We start from the raw sequence: 14,370 nt of genomic DNA, 5'->3' as shown, positions 1-14,370 counted from the left end.
CTTTTGTCTGCTTCATGGCCCACATCTGAGAGTACCTCAAGCTTTGCACCCTGCAGCTGCCCCCAGGTGAAGTGGCTGCCTTGTGACCTTATTTGAAAGCTTCTGTGACTGCCTGCAAACAAGCAAACCTCCCCAGTCAGCCTGGTCCTGGTCTGTGGGTCCCCTCCCCATGTCACCTCGCCCCCAGGTGCTGCTGCTGTCTTTCCAGCACGCCGGGCCTCTGTCCCAACGACTCCATCTAGCGAGGATGCCTTTTCTCTGCTGGGACCCTCATCCTGCCACAGCCTGTCTGTCCTGGAAGGGCCAGCCGTGCCACCACCACTTCACTCGGTGGATCGAAGCTGCCTCCTGACCTCATCCACCTTACCTGCCTGAGTCTCTGCCTTGCGTTCCTCCCACCAGCAGTTTCCAGAGGGCTGTGGCAGCCTGCCTTCCTCTCAGTGGTCAGTTCCCTAAGGGCAGATCCTCTACTGCTGTAGCCAGCACGGGGCTTTGTAGACACCAGGCAGTCGGTCAGCATTTTTTTTTTTCTTTCTTTTTTTTTCAGCAGCGTCTAAGTACTAGCTACTTTTTTTTTTTTTTTTTTTTTTTTTTTTAATTTTTGACCAGAGACCATTTGGCAGCCACACCCTCCTTCCAGGGCAGGTCTCCAGGTCCCGGGGGTCAGCATGGGGATGAGCTGAGATCCAAGCCAGTTTTCCTTGACTCCTGCAGTTGTCTTTCCCATTCAACTTTGTTCATTTTAGTTTCATCCTGGATTCACCAGTCCAACCCCACAAGTTTACTAAGGAGAAGCCGACTTAAGGTTCTTTCAGATCCACTATCAGAATTCCTACATGTTCTTTTCCCAGGCTAACCAGTCTGGCGCGGTGTGTGCTGGGCTTCTGTCGTCCGTCTCCTGCAGAGTGCAGTTCCTTTAGCCCCCTTACTTGCTCTGAGGGTTGTCTGCAGCACCTCTCCGAGGAGGGCAAAGTGTGGTTTGAGCCAGAGTGGGGGATGGGAGCCGCCGGTGGCTGTGTGTTGCAGTGACGATGGCATGCACTCACATCTCCGTGCTTCTCTTCCAGGAGATGGCGGGCAGAGCACTCAAGCAGACTGGCAGCAGGAGTATAGAAGCCGCCCTGGAGTACATCAGTAAGATGGGCTACCTGGACCCGAGGAACGAGCAGATAGTGCGAGTGATTAAGCAGACCTCCCCAGGTGAGCCCAGACCTCAGTGTAGGGGGTGAGGAGGATTTGGGACTCGAACACAAAAGAAGTGCAGCTGGGCGGGCCTGGTCAGTGCCATCTGTTGGCCAGTTGCCTCCTTCCGGTAGTGGGTGAGCTGAGCCGGCCGTGCCCTGGTGGAGGCAGCAGATCTTGGGTGGCCACCCCACCCCACCCTACCTCATCTGAAGTACCTGAAGTACTTCTTCCCTGGGGGATTTGTTTTTTTCCCTGAAAGGTCCAAAAATACAGCAAACTAAGGATAAAAATGTTCTTTTACTTTCTTGTGGGCCTGTGGAAGAGTCTTTGAGAAGAGAGGTTTAGGCTGGCGCCACGGCTCACTAGGCTAATCCTCCGCCTGCGGTGCCGGCACCCCGGAGTCTAGTCCCAGTCGGGGCGCCGGAATCTGTCCCGGTTGTTCCTCTTCCAGGCCAGCTCTCTGCTGTGGCCCAAGAGTGCAGTGGAGGATGGTCCAAGTGCTTGGGCCCTGCACCCACATGGGAGATCAGGAGGAAGCACCTGGCTCCTGGCTTTGGATTGCTGCAGTGCGCCAGCCACAGCAGCCATTGAAGGGTGAACCAATGGAAAAGGAAGACTTTTTTCTCTGTCTCTCTCTCTCACTGTCCACTCTACCTGTCCAAAAAAAAAAAAAATAGAGGTTTAGTTCATTAATCTGAAAACACTGGAGCCCCTGAGAGCAGGTGCCAAATGGCAAGTGCTGCTGGATAGCGGCCTTGTCCGAGTGCTGGGTCTCCCTTCAGAGTCCCTCAGGAGGGCCAGGGGCACCTGCGGTCCCTGGGGTGTGATAAAGGAGTCATGGGAATGAACACTGTCACATGCCTTGAAGGCTGTGTCTCACTGTGACGAGGACACCATTTCTGTTCTCTGGAGACCAGGAGTTTCCTCACCCAGTCCCTGGCTGGCATCTGTGTGTGATCCTTACAGTCAGGTCCGGGGGGATGGGCGTCCTCCCCTGCCCATCTCCCTGCAGGCCAGATCAGCTCCGCTTTGCCTGTGCCCTGCCATGTCCGCTGGCTGGGCCTCGGCTCTGCCTGGTGTTCCCCGGAGAGGGGTCTCCCCACAACCAAGCGCAGCTCTTTGACTGCGGAAGCAAGCAGGGTAGAGCAGGGCCGGCACAGAGGGGAGCAGCTTCTGCCCTTCCGGGCCCGGTGTCTGTGTCAAATGAGAGATTTGCACAGCAGGGGAGTCAGGATTAGGCAAGTCGCAGCTGAAACCCATCTGGTTATTTGTAGCGATGTTATGGGCGCTTCGTCGTTTTAATAAAGGAGGGGGCAGAACATCTTTAATTTCAAAAACAGGAAAAAGAAAAGTGGGCATTTGAACTATGTGCCAGTAAACCCAGCAGCCCCAGCTCAATTCAGCAAGGCGAAGAAGAGGCTGCTGGTCCCTGCGTCCCCATCCTGCCCCGCCCAGGACTGGGACACTGCCCTCAGACTGCCCTTGCCCCTTCCCGGTGCCCTCTGGACTCCGGCCCAACCCTGCACTGGGCCACTTTTGCGGCCACTGGTCCACAACACAGCCCCTGGGATGAAGGCCCTGTGAGGCTCTCGGCCCCCTGAGGCATTGCCAGGTAGGGACCCAGAGCGCTGGCCCCCACTGATTCCGTCTTTCTGTCTCCTGCAGGAAAGGGCCTGGTGCCTACCCCGGTGACGGTGACGCGGAGGCCCAGCTTCGAAGGCACAGGTGACGCGTTCCCACCCTACCACCCGCTGGGCGGCGCGGCCTACGAGGGCCCCGCGACTCTGGACGAGGTGCCGCGGCCCTACGTGGACTTCCTCTTCCCTGGGGCAGCGCCCCATGGCGTGCCAGGGCCCCCGCACCCGCCCAAAGGCTACGCGGCAGCGGGCGTGGAGGCGGCAGGGGCGCACTTCACGGGCCCTGGCGCTGCGGGACCCGCGCTGCCGCTGCCCAGCGCGCACTATGGCCGCGCGCACTTGCTGGTGCCCGGGGAGCCGCTGGCCTACGGCGTGAAGCGCAGCCCCTCGTTCCAGAGCAAGGCGCCGCCCGAGGCTGGAGTCTACCCGGGCCTGACTGCCAAGGGCCAGGGGGGCCCGCCAGGCGCCGGCCTCGCCTTCCCAGCCCCAGGCGCCGCGCTCTATGCCCCGCACCCGCACCACAAGCAGCCCAGCCCCGCAGCCCACCAGCTGCACGTGATGGGCTCCCGGGGCCAGATGTTCGCAGGCGACAGCCCCCCGCAGAGCCTGCTTGCCCCCTCCAGAAACAGCCTCAACGCAGACCTGTATGAGCTGGGCGGCGCCCCTGTGCAGGCATGGCCGGCCACCTCCCTGGCCCGCCGCGACTCCCTGCAGAAGCCTGGCCTGGACGCACCGCGCCCGCATGCGAGCTTCCGGCCAGACGGCCGCGCACCCAGCAGGACCAACTCCTTCAACAGCCAGCAGCCGCGGGCTGGCGCTCCCGTCCAGGCCGAGCCCTCCCTGCCTGCCCCCAACACCGTCACAGCCGTCACGGCGGCGCACATCCTGCACCCTGTGAAGAGTGTGCGGGTGCTGAGGCCCGAACCGCAGACGGCTGTGGGGCCGTCCCACCCGGCCTGGGTGCCCGCGCCTGCCCCGACCGCAGACGGGCTGGACGCTAAGGACGAGCACGCCCTGGGCCTCGGCAGCCCCTACCCGCTGGATCTGGAGTTGGGCAGCCCCGACCGCAGGTGCCCGCCCCCACCCTACCCGAAGCACCTGCTGCTGCCCAGCAAGTCAGAGCAGTACGACCTGGACGGCCTGTGTGCCGGCGTGGAGCAGAGCCTCCGAGGGGGCGCAGCCACGGAGCCCACCGACAGGGCAGACAAGAGCCACAAGGGCGCCAAGGGGGACAAATGCGGGAAGGACAAAAAGCAGATCCAGACTTCCCCCGTCCCTGTCCGCAAAAACAGCAAGGACGAGGAGAAGCGAGAGTCACGCATCAAAAGCTACTCGCCTTATGCCTTTAAGTTCTTCATGGAGCAGCACGTGGAGAATGTCATAAAAACCTACCAGCAGAAGGTGAACCGGAGGATGCAGCTGGAGCAAGAGATGGCCAAAGTAATTCCCCGCTTCTTCTGTCCATTTGCCCCACGTGCGCCCCTCAGTTGGTAACATCAGGGTCCCTTTTCTGCTCCCACTTTAGATGAACCGTTCTCACAGGTGTATTAGAGAAGTCACAGATGTTGCTACTTCCCTCTCCCACCCCCTTTCTCCTGAGGGATGGCTGTGCGTAATAGGGTTATCATGTGTGTCCTTGTTGTTTAAAAAACTCAGCAAGGAGCCTGGTGCTGTGGGGTAGTGGGGAGAGCCTCCTTCTGCAGTGCTGGCATCCCATATGGGCTTAGGTTTGAATCCCGGCTTCTCCACTTCCGATCCAGCGCTCTGCGATGGCCTGGGAAAGTAGAAGATGGCCCAAGTGCCTGCACCCTCATGGGAGACCAGGAAGAAACTCCTGCCTTGTGGCTTCCGATTGGCTCAGCTCCAGCCCTTGCGGCCATTTGGGGAGTGAACCAGTGGATGGAAGACGCTGTCTCTCTGGCTCTGCCTTTCAAATAAATGAATAAACCTTTAAAAAAAGACTCATCAAAGTTTGCATAGTAATACAACACTTTGAAATACAGAAACAAGGTTTGGGTTTTTTATAAATTTTTTTAAGGAAAAATATATCTAGTAGTGATTCATGTATGCCCTAAGTAGCACTAAGTATGCCCTAAGTAGTACTACAGAAGGTTAATTATTAATAAATTATTAAAATTAAAATGGAACACTGAATTTAAGGTCACAGGGCCAGTAATTCTAAAAATTGAATCTGTGCTCTTACTTCCTGCTGTCCAGCATTCACTGATCTTTTCTTTCCTGCCATCTCATTTTTCCCTGGGCTATTAAAATATTTAGATTGCTCTTGGAGTTTCAGGGATGTTGTGGTCCCCTCCTAATGCAGGCACCCCTCCTTTCTGGAGCTTAAACTTACCCAGAGAAAGAACTCTTCTTTTCTTACCTTGGATTCCAGATTTGTGTCTGTCTGTGGCTATACAGGAGAAGGCCAAATATTATCTTGCTTGCAGTGTATTAGGCCCACTCTACGGTGTTTTGTGTGAGTTGAGAGCCCTCTAGGTTCTGGGGAGCCCCCAGCCCACCCCTGCCGTGGCTTGCTGTGCTGGGACCCCCTGTAACATGGCTCCTCCTCCCTTTCCTTCCACGCAGGCTGGACTGTGCGAGGCTGAGCAGGAGCAGATGAGGAAGATCCTCTACCAGAAGGAGTCCAATTACAACAGGCTCAAGAGGGCCAAGATGGACAAGTCCATGTTCGTGAAAATCAAAACCCTGGGCATCGGTGCCTTTGGAGAAGTGTGCCTTGCTTGTAAGGTGGACACTCACGCTCTGTATGCCATGAAGACCCTGAGGAAGAAGGACGTGCTGAACCGGAACCAGGTGGCCCACGTCAAGGCCGAGAGGGACATCCTGGCTGAGGCCGACAACGAGTGGGTGGTGAAACTCTACTACTCCTTCCAAGACAAAGACAGCCTGTACTTTGTGATGGACTACATCCCTGGCGGGGACATGATGAGCCTGCTGATCCGCATGGAGGTCTTCCCCGAGCACCTGGCCCGGTTCTACATCGCAGAGTTGACGCTGGCCATCGAGAGCGTCCATAAGATGGGCTTTATCCACCGGGACATCAAGCCTGACAACATTCTCATAGATCTGGATGGTCACATCAAACTGACAGATTTCGGCCTCTGCACTGGGTTCAGGTGGACTCACAATTCCAAATACTACCAAAAAGGTATTGTCTTGGGCATGCCACCTCCACTGTCCACACCCAGACCCCTGTTTGCATGGGGGTGGCCCCTGATCATTTTGGAATTGTCTGTCACTCTATTTTATAGTCTGCAGTAACATCCTTTTCTCCCTAAAGAAATAGTGTGATGTGTGTGAGGTGTCTTTCATTAAGGTAGTGGGTTTCACTTTTGCTACATTTTAGATCAATGGAATGTCACAGGGCCTTTGTGAAGAACCATCACTGTGCCCTATTAAAATGTGTTAAAATAGAAAATTCTCATAACCTCCCCAAATGGGGTCCTCTGTCATAACTAACCTGAATCTAATGTATATTTCACCCCATTCCTCAGAATCCTGCTATTTGAAAAGATTAACAACAACAACAACAAAAACCCAGCTGGTTGTTACCTTATTTATGGCAGGGATTCTTGAAACAGTTATTTTAATACCCTAACTCAGACTTAACCTTTAACTCAAAACTCGCCCTGCACCATCTCCATCTTCTGGCCTTGGAGAATGTCATGCATCTTTTAAAAGCCCGCCACAGATTTGTTCTTGCTCATCTGAAAGCATGGCTTGTTGGACAGGGCCTTGTGATCTAGGCCCAGGAGGCACCAAGAATGTAGCCCTCAGGATGCCCTGCCACCTCCTCAGCACAGCGCGCCCTTTCCTGCGCTGCCAGAGTGCCCGGCTCTGTCCTGGTCCAAGCCGGCGCCTGCCGAGTGGGCCTCAGAGTCTGACTCAGGCGCTGCCCCTGCGGCCAGTCACGCGCAGGTCTCGGTCCTAACCGGTCGGCGGCGGGGGATTGGAATTGATTGGCTGCTCTAAGCTGTGGGTTCATTGCATTGCTGACGAGCGAAGATTCACTTTGGTTTTCCTTCTTCCTTTTTCACCACCCCCGGTTCCTGGCCGAAGGGAACCACATCCGACAGGACAGCATGGAGCCCAGCGACCTCTGGGACGACGTGTCTAACTGTCGGTGTGGGGACAGGCTGAAGACGCTGGAGCAGCGGGCGCGCAAGCAGCACCAGCGGTGTCTGGCACACTCTCTGGTCGGGACGCCAAATTACATCGCACCAGAGGTGCTCCTCCGCAAAGGTACGGGCCGACACCCCCTCGCCTCGAGCGCCCCACGGCCAGCCACCGGACTCGGGGCGCACTGACTTCCGCAGGTGTCCCCAGCACTGGTTTCCCAGGGCACGAAATAGCCTGCCCGTCGTGTGTCCCTACAGAAGCCCGGGAGGTACGCGCTCTCCCTAATGTCTGCACTCTCCCTAATGTCTGGGCCTCCCCGCGCCCCCTCCATTGGGGAAGTGCCTTCGCTTCCTGGGGTGAGGGAAGACTCATCCCTTGGGCCAGAGTCCACTGGCCGGCAATGGGAGGCTTTGCACCGGGGCCTCTGAGGGGGGACCCTAGAACTGGTTTGTACAGAGGCAGAGGATGGTAGCCAGTTTCCAGGGGCCGCAGCACCGTGACTCAGCCTTGCCTGAGTATCTGCAGGCGCTGGCGGAGCGGAGCACTTGCTGGTCTGGGTGAGCTGTACCACCCAGCAGGGTGTTGAGAAGCCAGGCTACGGAGAGCGCTCTCCTCCACTTGTCCCGCTCCATGCACTTGCACAGACAGCAGTGGACATGACATGACTAGGGCCCAGCAGAATGCCACCATATGCCAGGCGGATGGCCCCCGCTATCAAATAGGACGTCTGGCTCAGAACAAGGGCAGTACTTCCGTGACCCTGTGTGGCCCGTGTGACAGTGGCTGGGGCCCCGGCTCAGTGTTAATAAATCCAGAGATAGGCAGCTTCTCGTTCAAACCTGTGTTGTTAGACGTCCTAGGAGCCAGCCAGACCTGTTCAAGTCCCAGTTGTCTCTGCGAGCTGTGGTAAGGCAAGGGGAGCTCCTGAGCCACTCGGCCCCAGGCCCACAGGTACTAGCAGGAAGTGCCTGGAGAAGCTGTGGGTGCCACTCCTGGTGCAGCGGGCAGAGCAGCTAGTGATTGCAGCTCTGCAGCCTCCGTGCCCAGCCAGGCAGGAGGGGGGTGGTGGAGGGAAAGCAGGGGGTCTGAAGGGCCCCACTGGCAAGCACTGCCAGCCGTCACCACACACACGCACCAGGGAATGACCCCCTGTGTCCCCAGCACACTTAGCAAGCATTGGGTCACAGCAGGAAGAGCCTGGCTTCACTGTGACATGGATCTCTGAGGGAAAAGTGGGCAAAAATCAAAGATGGGTGAACCTGCCCCATAGCCTCCTGGTCGTGACCCTCAGCAGGGCGTGTGAGGCAGGCCTAGCACCCCCGGGGTGCCCCTTTCCTCTTCCTGGTCTCCGTATTCCACACGGAAGCCTCTTGGACTACTCGTGGGTCTCAACCCTGCATTTTCCAGGTTCTGTTACTGTGACTCGCGTCTGTTAGCGTGGTCTGGAAGAACTTAGAGTCCCGACAACACTGATCTTTTCAAATTAAGCCTTTCTTTGTGCAAGTGAATCAGTAAAGGTGGAGAATAGAAGCGGCCGTGAGTCCTTCCCAGCAGGCTGTGGGAGCCCTCAGCACAGGACTGGGCCCCGGGCTGCCTCAGCGTGCTCTGGGCTGGACAAGAAACGCACCCACAGGGCAGACCCCGCGCCTGGGCCCCTGCCGAGCCGACTCTGTCTTGCAGGGTACACGCAGCTGTGTGACTGGTGGAGCGTCGGCGTGATTCTCTTCGAGATGCTGGTGGGGCAGCCGCCCTTCCTGGCGCCCACGCCCACGGAAACCCAGCTGAAGGTGAGTTGGGGCGCGAGAGCCCCCAGCCGGCCTCCTCTCATCCTGGGTAGGGCGGGAATGCCGGTGCGGACCGTGGGGTTTTTTACAGTAATATCAGCGTTTGTAAATTTTGTTGACTTAAGGAAAGTCACAAAGTTGGAGCTGAGTTTTGATAAATGGGTGGCGCCCTGCAGCTCTCTGCGGCCAAGCATACCTGCCCGGCCAAGAGCAAGCAGAGCTCACCTTGTCTGGACGTCGGAGCATCGCTGTTGGTGGATTACCAGCTGTGGAGGCAGATTGGGTGTGTGTATTCCTCATGTTCGTGCGAGGCAGCGTTACTGACTAGTTTTACAATTAGAGCCCTTCCTGTCTATAATAAGCAATTATTTGAGAGTCTGCGGCCTGCAGTGGATTTACCCATGGACACACAATTCTAGGAAGTTTTCATATCCCTGAAGTCCATAGTAGAACCTAAAATTAATAACCTTTTAATTAGAAAAATCCTCAATTAAGGCTGTTTCATATAGAAGCAATAAAATTGGAAATAGATATTATCTGCATCCTAATTGAATTTCTGAACCACTCACTAATTTACCTGCATGATAATAACCTGGATTTTTTTTTTATTGTGGTAAAATACACATCTATCATAAAATCGCCATTTTAGCCATTTTTGAACATTCACATGTAGTGCTGCGATCACCACTATTTTCTAAGTGTTGTCATCATCCCAGAGACTCTATACCCATTTCGTAACTCTCTTCTCCCTCCCCCAGCCTCATGGAACCTCCATTCTACTTTTTGTCTATGCATTTGACAATTTTAGGTACCTCCTTAAGTGGAGTCATACAGTATTTGTCCTTTTGTGACGGCTCGTTTCACTTACATAATGACTTCAAGTCTCATCTGTGTTGTGTGGCATGTATCAGAACTTGCTTTTCAAGGCTGAATTTTGTTCCACTGTATGTAGAGAACATAGTTGTTTATCCATTCATCCATCATTAGACATCAGGGTTGTTTCTACCTCGTGGCTGTTGTGCTCCTATGACCATGTTTTCACTTCCTTTGGATATATCCCCAGATATACCTTAAATCATATGGTTGTTGTATATTTTGCTTTTTGAGAAACCAAGTTTATAGTGCACCTGCAGTACACATGAGTTCCAGTTTACCCATATCCTTTTTTTAAAAGATTTTATTTTACTTTTTATTTGAAAGCGTTACACAGAAAGAGGAGAGGCAGAGAGAGAGAGAGCTGCACCTTACCCGTATCCTTGATAACAAAAGTTATTATTATCCTTGATAATTTTGATTATTTTCCCATATTTTTCTTTTTTCTTTTACTTTTAGCCACCCTAAGTGAGTGAGGTAGTATTGAGTGTTTTCATGTACTTACTGGCCGTTTGTGTATCTCCTTTGGAGGAATAGCTGTTCAAGTCCATTGCCCTTTTTTCATCAGGTTGAATGTTTTTGTTATGGAATTATAGGTGTTCTGCATATATTCTGAATGATTCTAATATATGCTTTGCATATATATGCTCTTGTTGCATTGGTTGGTTACCCTTTCCACTGGTTGATAATGTTCTTTGATGAACAAAAGTTTTGAATGTTTTTTTGTTATCTGTGCTTCTGGTGTCATCTAAGAAGTCATTGCCAGATCAGTTACCAGGCAGCATTTACCTTTATGTTTTCCTCTGAGTCTTGTAGTTTTAGCTCTATTAAAACAACTACCCAGGTTCGAACCAGTCTTCCCACCCACCTACCCAACTACTTCCAGGCCTTACCTGCTGTCCCAACACCCCAGCTAGAATTGAGTTACACTGGCCTTGTTTCACCCTGATTCTGAAAATAGGCAATCAAGACTCTTGTTTTGTTCATCATAGTGGACACATCTGTGATGAATGAATTCATCAAGCAGCCAGACGGCTGGTTTATGTAGTTGGGCATCACACACATGAGCCAGGGCAATAACCATCAGACCCTCAGTCAGCTTTCCTCTATTAGGTTACTTTTTTTAAAACAAAACCCCGGCCGGCGCCATGGCTCAACAGGCTAATCCTCTGCCTTGCGGCGCCGGCACACCGTGTTCTAGTCCTGGTCGGGGCGCCAGATTCTGTCCCGGTTGCCCCTTTCCCAGGCCAGTTCTCTGCTATGGCCCGGCAGTGCAGTGGAGGATGGCTCAAGTGCTCGGGACTTGGGCTCTGCACCCCATGGGAGACAGGAGAAGCACCTGGCTCCTGCCTTCAGATCAGTGCTGTGCGCCGGCTGCGGCAGCCATTGGAGGGTGAACCAACGGCAAAAAGGAAGGCCTTTCTCTCTCTCTCACTGTCCACTCTGCCTGTCAAAATTTAAAAAAAAAAAAAAACCCTCAAAACTCCGGTTGACCATCTTTTGGCCATAACGTGTGTCACAGTGGTTCAACAGAAACCCATTGCCATAGCTAAAGAAATGACTCGCAGAGGATCAGTCTCTTCATTTTTCTGGAAGACAGAATTGTTTTGCTGAGCAGTATGAACATCCTTTAGTGTGTGTTTGGTTGCATGGTCCCTTGATGCTGACTGGGAGGGACCTACTAAATAAAACCCCACCAGGGGTAGGTATTGTGGCCCAGGGGCTTCTGCCCACATCCCACATCAAAGTGCCTGGTTTGCATCAGTTACTCCGCTTCTGATCCAGCTTCCTGCTAATGCACCTGAGAGGCAACAGATGATGGCCCTGCCACCTGGATGGGAGACCTGGATGGAGTTCCTTGCTTCTCCTGACTTCTGTCTGGCACAGGCATTTGGGAGTGAACCAGAGGATAGACGATCTCTCTCCTCTCCATGTCACTCTGCCTTTCAAATAAATAAAAATCTAAAAAGATGTACGCTCCGTTGTCAGCCGCTGCCTCTGTGTCTGTTCAAACTGCCTTGTACACTGAGGTGCAAGCAGTCAGGTCATCCCAGGCTGTGGCACAGCAGCCCTGGCCGCCTGGCGCTGACATGGGACGGGAAGCTGACTTGTGTTCTGCCCTCTCTCCAGGTGATCAACTGGGAGAACACGCTCCACATTCCCACCCAAGTCAAGCTGAGCCCCGAGGCCAGGGACCTCATCACCAAGCTGTGCTGCTCGGCAGACTGCCGGCTGGGGAGGGACGGGGCCGATGACCTGAAGGCCCACCCCTTCTTCAGCACCATCGACTTCTCCAGCGACATCCGGAAGCAGCCGGCCCCCTACGTGCCCACCATCAGCCACCCCATGGACACCTCGAATTTTGACCCCGTAGATGAAGAAAGCCCATGGAACGAGGCCAGCGAAGGGAGTGCCAAGGCCTGGGACACGCTCGCCTCCCCCGGCAACAAGCACCCGGAGCACGCCTTCTATGAGTTCACTTTCCGAAGGTTCTTTGATGACAATGGCTACCCCTTTAGATGCCCCAAGCCCTCAGGAGCAGAAGCTTCGCAGTCTGAGAACTCAGATTTGGAAAACTCCGATCTGGTGGATCAGACCGAGGGCTGCCAGCCGGTCTACGTGTAGCCCGTGCACCGGGGCCCGCAGGGCGCTCCGCCGCTGTGGGGAGCAGCCCAGGCGGGCTACTTCTCTCAAGACTGTGCTTCACCGTGACCGCCCCACGCGGAAGCTGAAGGGACTCCACGTCCAGCCGAGCTGCCTCTCTCGGTCCTGCTTGACAGGCAGGGTGGGTCGACGTGACTTTGAGTTGGCTTTTGAGGACCTACACTGCATCAAAACAATATTTTTAAACATTTAGTACAGTTTAGAAAGAGCACTTATTTTGTTTATATCCATTTTTTCTTACTAAATTATAGGGATTAACTTTGACAAATCATGCTGCTGTTATTTTCTACATTTGTATTTTATCCGTAGCACTTATTCACATTTAAGAAAAGACATAAAAACTGAAAAACATGTGAGAAGAAATGTCTGTGCAATAATGTAAAAAAGTTAACAAGACAACACTCTGCCCAGATGTCATGGAGACAGTTTTATTCACACAATGGTTTTTGTTTGTATTTTTTCCCACATTTCAAAATCGTGATATATAATGTTAAAAGCTGCTTTTTTTTTTTTTTTTTTTTTTTTTTGGCTTTTTGCGTATTATAGTGTAATAGGAAGTGAGCAAGGTGATGATGTGGTGTGATTTCAGCCGTCTGCTGGGGAAAGTACTGCATGAGCAGGGTTTTTTCTATTATAAAATCACCGTATCTTGCCATTCACAGCAGGTCCTGTGAATATGTTTTTACCGAGTGTTTATAAATGAGGTATTCTAGACAGTGTGCTGATAACGTATCGTGTGAGTGACTTCCGCGCTATGATTGTATCCCTTATTGTTTTGTTAAAGACATGCAGATGTGTAACTGAAAAGTGATTTGTGTGTGTGTGTGTCTTGGGTATGATTGGATTCTTTGGGGGGTAAAGTAAAACATTTGTCATATACTAAACTTATACACATCAAAAGGGATTAACGTAGCTATGCCAAAAATTTGAAGTTACTGGTGGACCCGTGTCCGTTTCTCTAGGCAGTATGCTCTTTGGTTACTGGTGTAGCTGGTATGTGGAATTCAGTAACTCCAACCCTGCTACTTAACCTCTTGAATGCTTCTTCCCGCTGTCGTAACAGCTGAGACGTTACCAGAATGAAATTGAGTAATCTTACGGTTCTTTCACATGGTGTTTTAGTGTGCTTTGAAGTGTTGAATCATAACTCGGTTTAAACAATACATTTTTCTAACCTTTGTAAACAAGCAAAGATTCTTAGTGACAGTGGGATGAAAAAATAAGCCATACATATTTTCTTAGACGTATAGATGTATATATAACTACATAGGTAAACACACAAAATATTCCTTATTTCAAATTAGTATGGTGCCTATTTAAAGTGATTTATATTTGAGTAAAAATTTAAATTCTCTTTTGCTTTTTAAAAAATCTGATGCATCATATTTTTCATTATATTATTATTCCACATTTTTCCTTGAAATTCTTAGTATAATGTATCCATTACTTAGTATGTATCTAGAAAACAACACTTATAAGTTTATCAATGCCTAAACTAAAAAAAAAAAAAAAATCCTGTGTACTGGTTTACATTTGTATGAATGGCATATTCTGAAGTCTGCTGTGCTTGTATCGTGACTGTCAGTATTTTCGCTATTTTACATAATGCCATGTTGTTATTTTACAGCGCTCTGACATACTTTCATGTGGTAGGTTCTTTCTCAGGAACTCAATTTAACTATTATTTATTGATATATCATTGCCTTTGAAAAGCTTCTACTGGCACAATTTATTATTAAAATTTTGAATCCAAATCCGTTAGGTGGTGTCACGTTTTCTTGATGTTGCTAAGTTCTTGATTTTATCAGCATGCCGTAGCCCCCGCCACATTCTCCTGGTGCTTCCCAGACAGCCAGAGCAGAGTCACTGGGGAGTCAGTGTCCCAAGAGGGGAGGGAGCAGAGCTTCCCAGCAGGGCTGGGGTGGGGAGAAGTGGGCTGCTGGTGAGACACACAGACTCCAGATCCCACGGCCACTCCACGACCGACCAGCTTCTCTGCTGTAAGCTGAACACAAAACACACCTCCCTGAGGGGTTCCAGGTGCATGTGGTGGGCCATAGCTCATGCCTAGGAGCCAGCCCCCAGCA

At 52.1% G+C, this 14,370-nt stretch overlaps 1 protein-coding gene across 2 annotated transcripts in view; it reads left to right on the top strand.

Moving 5' to 3' along the window:
- Positions 1-14,037, top strand: part of LATS2 (large tumor suppressor kinase 2) — a 77,980-nt gene extending 63,943 nt beyond the window's left edge. For both annotated transcript variants that reach the window (XM_062194542.1, XM_062194543.1), the window contains 6 exons: positions 1,068-1,200; positions 2,851-4,262; positions 5,409-5,991; positions 6,903-7,085; positions 8,643-8,749; positions 11,750-14,037. In XM_062194542.1, the coding sequence (XP_062050526.1) occupies positions 1,068-1,200; positions 2,851-4,262; positions 5,409-5,991; positions 6,903-7,085; positions 8,643-8,749; positions 11,750-12,244 (2,913 nt within the window). In that variant the 3' untranslated portion in view covers positions 12,245-14,037. The remainder of the gene's footprint in view (positions 1-1,067; positions 1,201-2,850; positions 4,263-5,408; positions 5,992-6,902; positions 7,086-8,642; positions 8,750-11,749) is intronic.
- Positions 14,038-14,370: the final 333 nt, after the last annotated feature.

The sequence above is a fragment of the Lepus europaeus genome, chromosome 6 (genome assembly GCF_033115175.1).
Source record: "Lepus europaeus isolate LE1 chromosome 6, mLepTim1.pri, whole genome shotgun sequence".
NCBI classification, from domain to species: domain Eukaryota; kingdom Metazoa; phylum Chordata; class Mammalia; order Lagomorpha; family Leporidae; genus Lepus; species Lepus europaeus.
The sequence above is the reverse complement of the archived record's forward strand: the minus strand, read 5'-3'. Positions and strand labels throughout refer to the sequence as shown.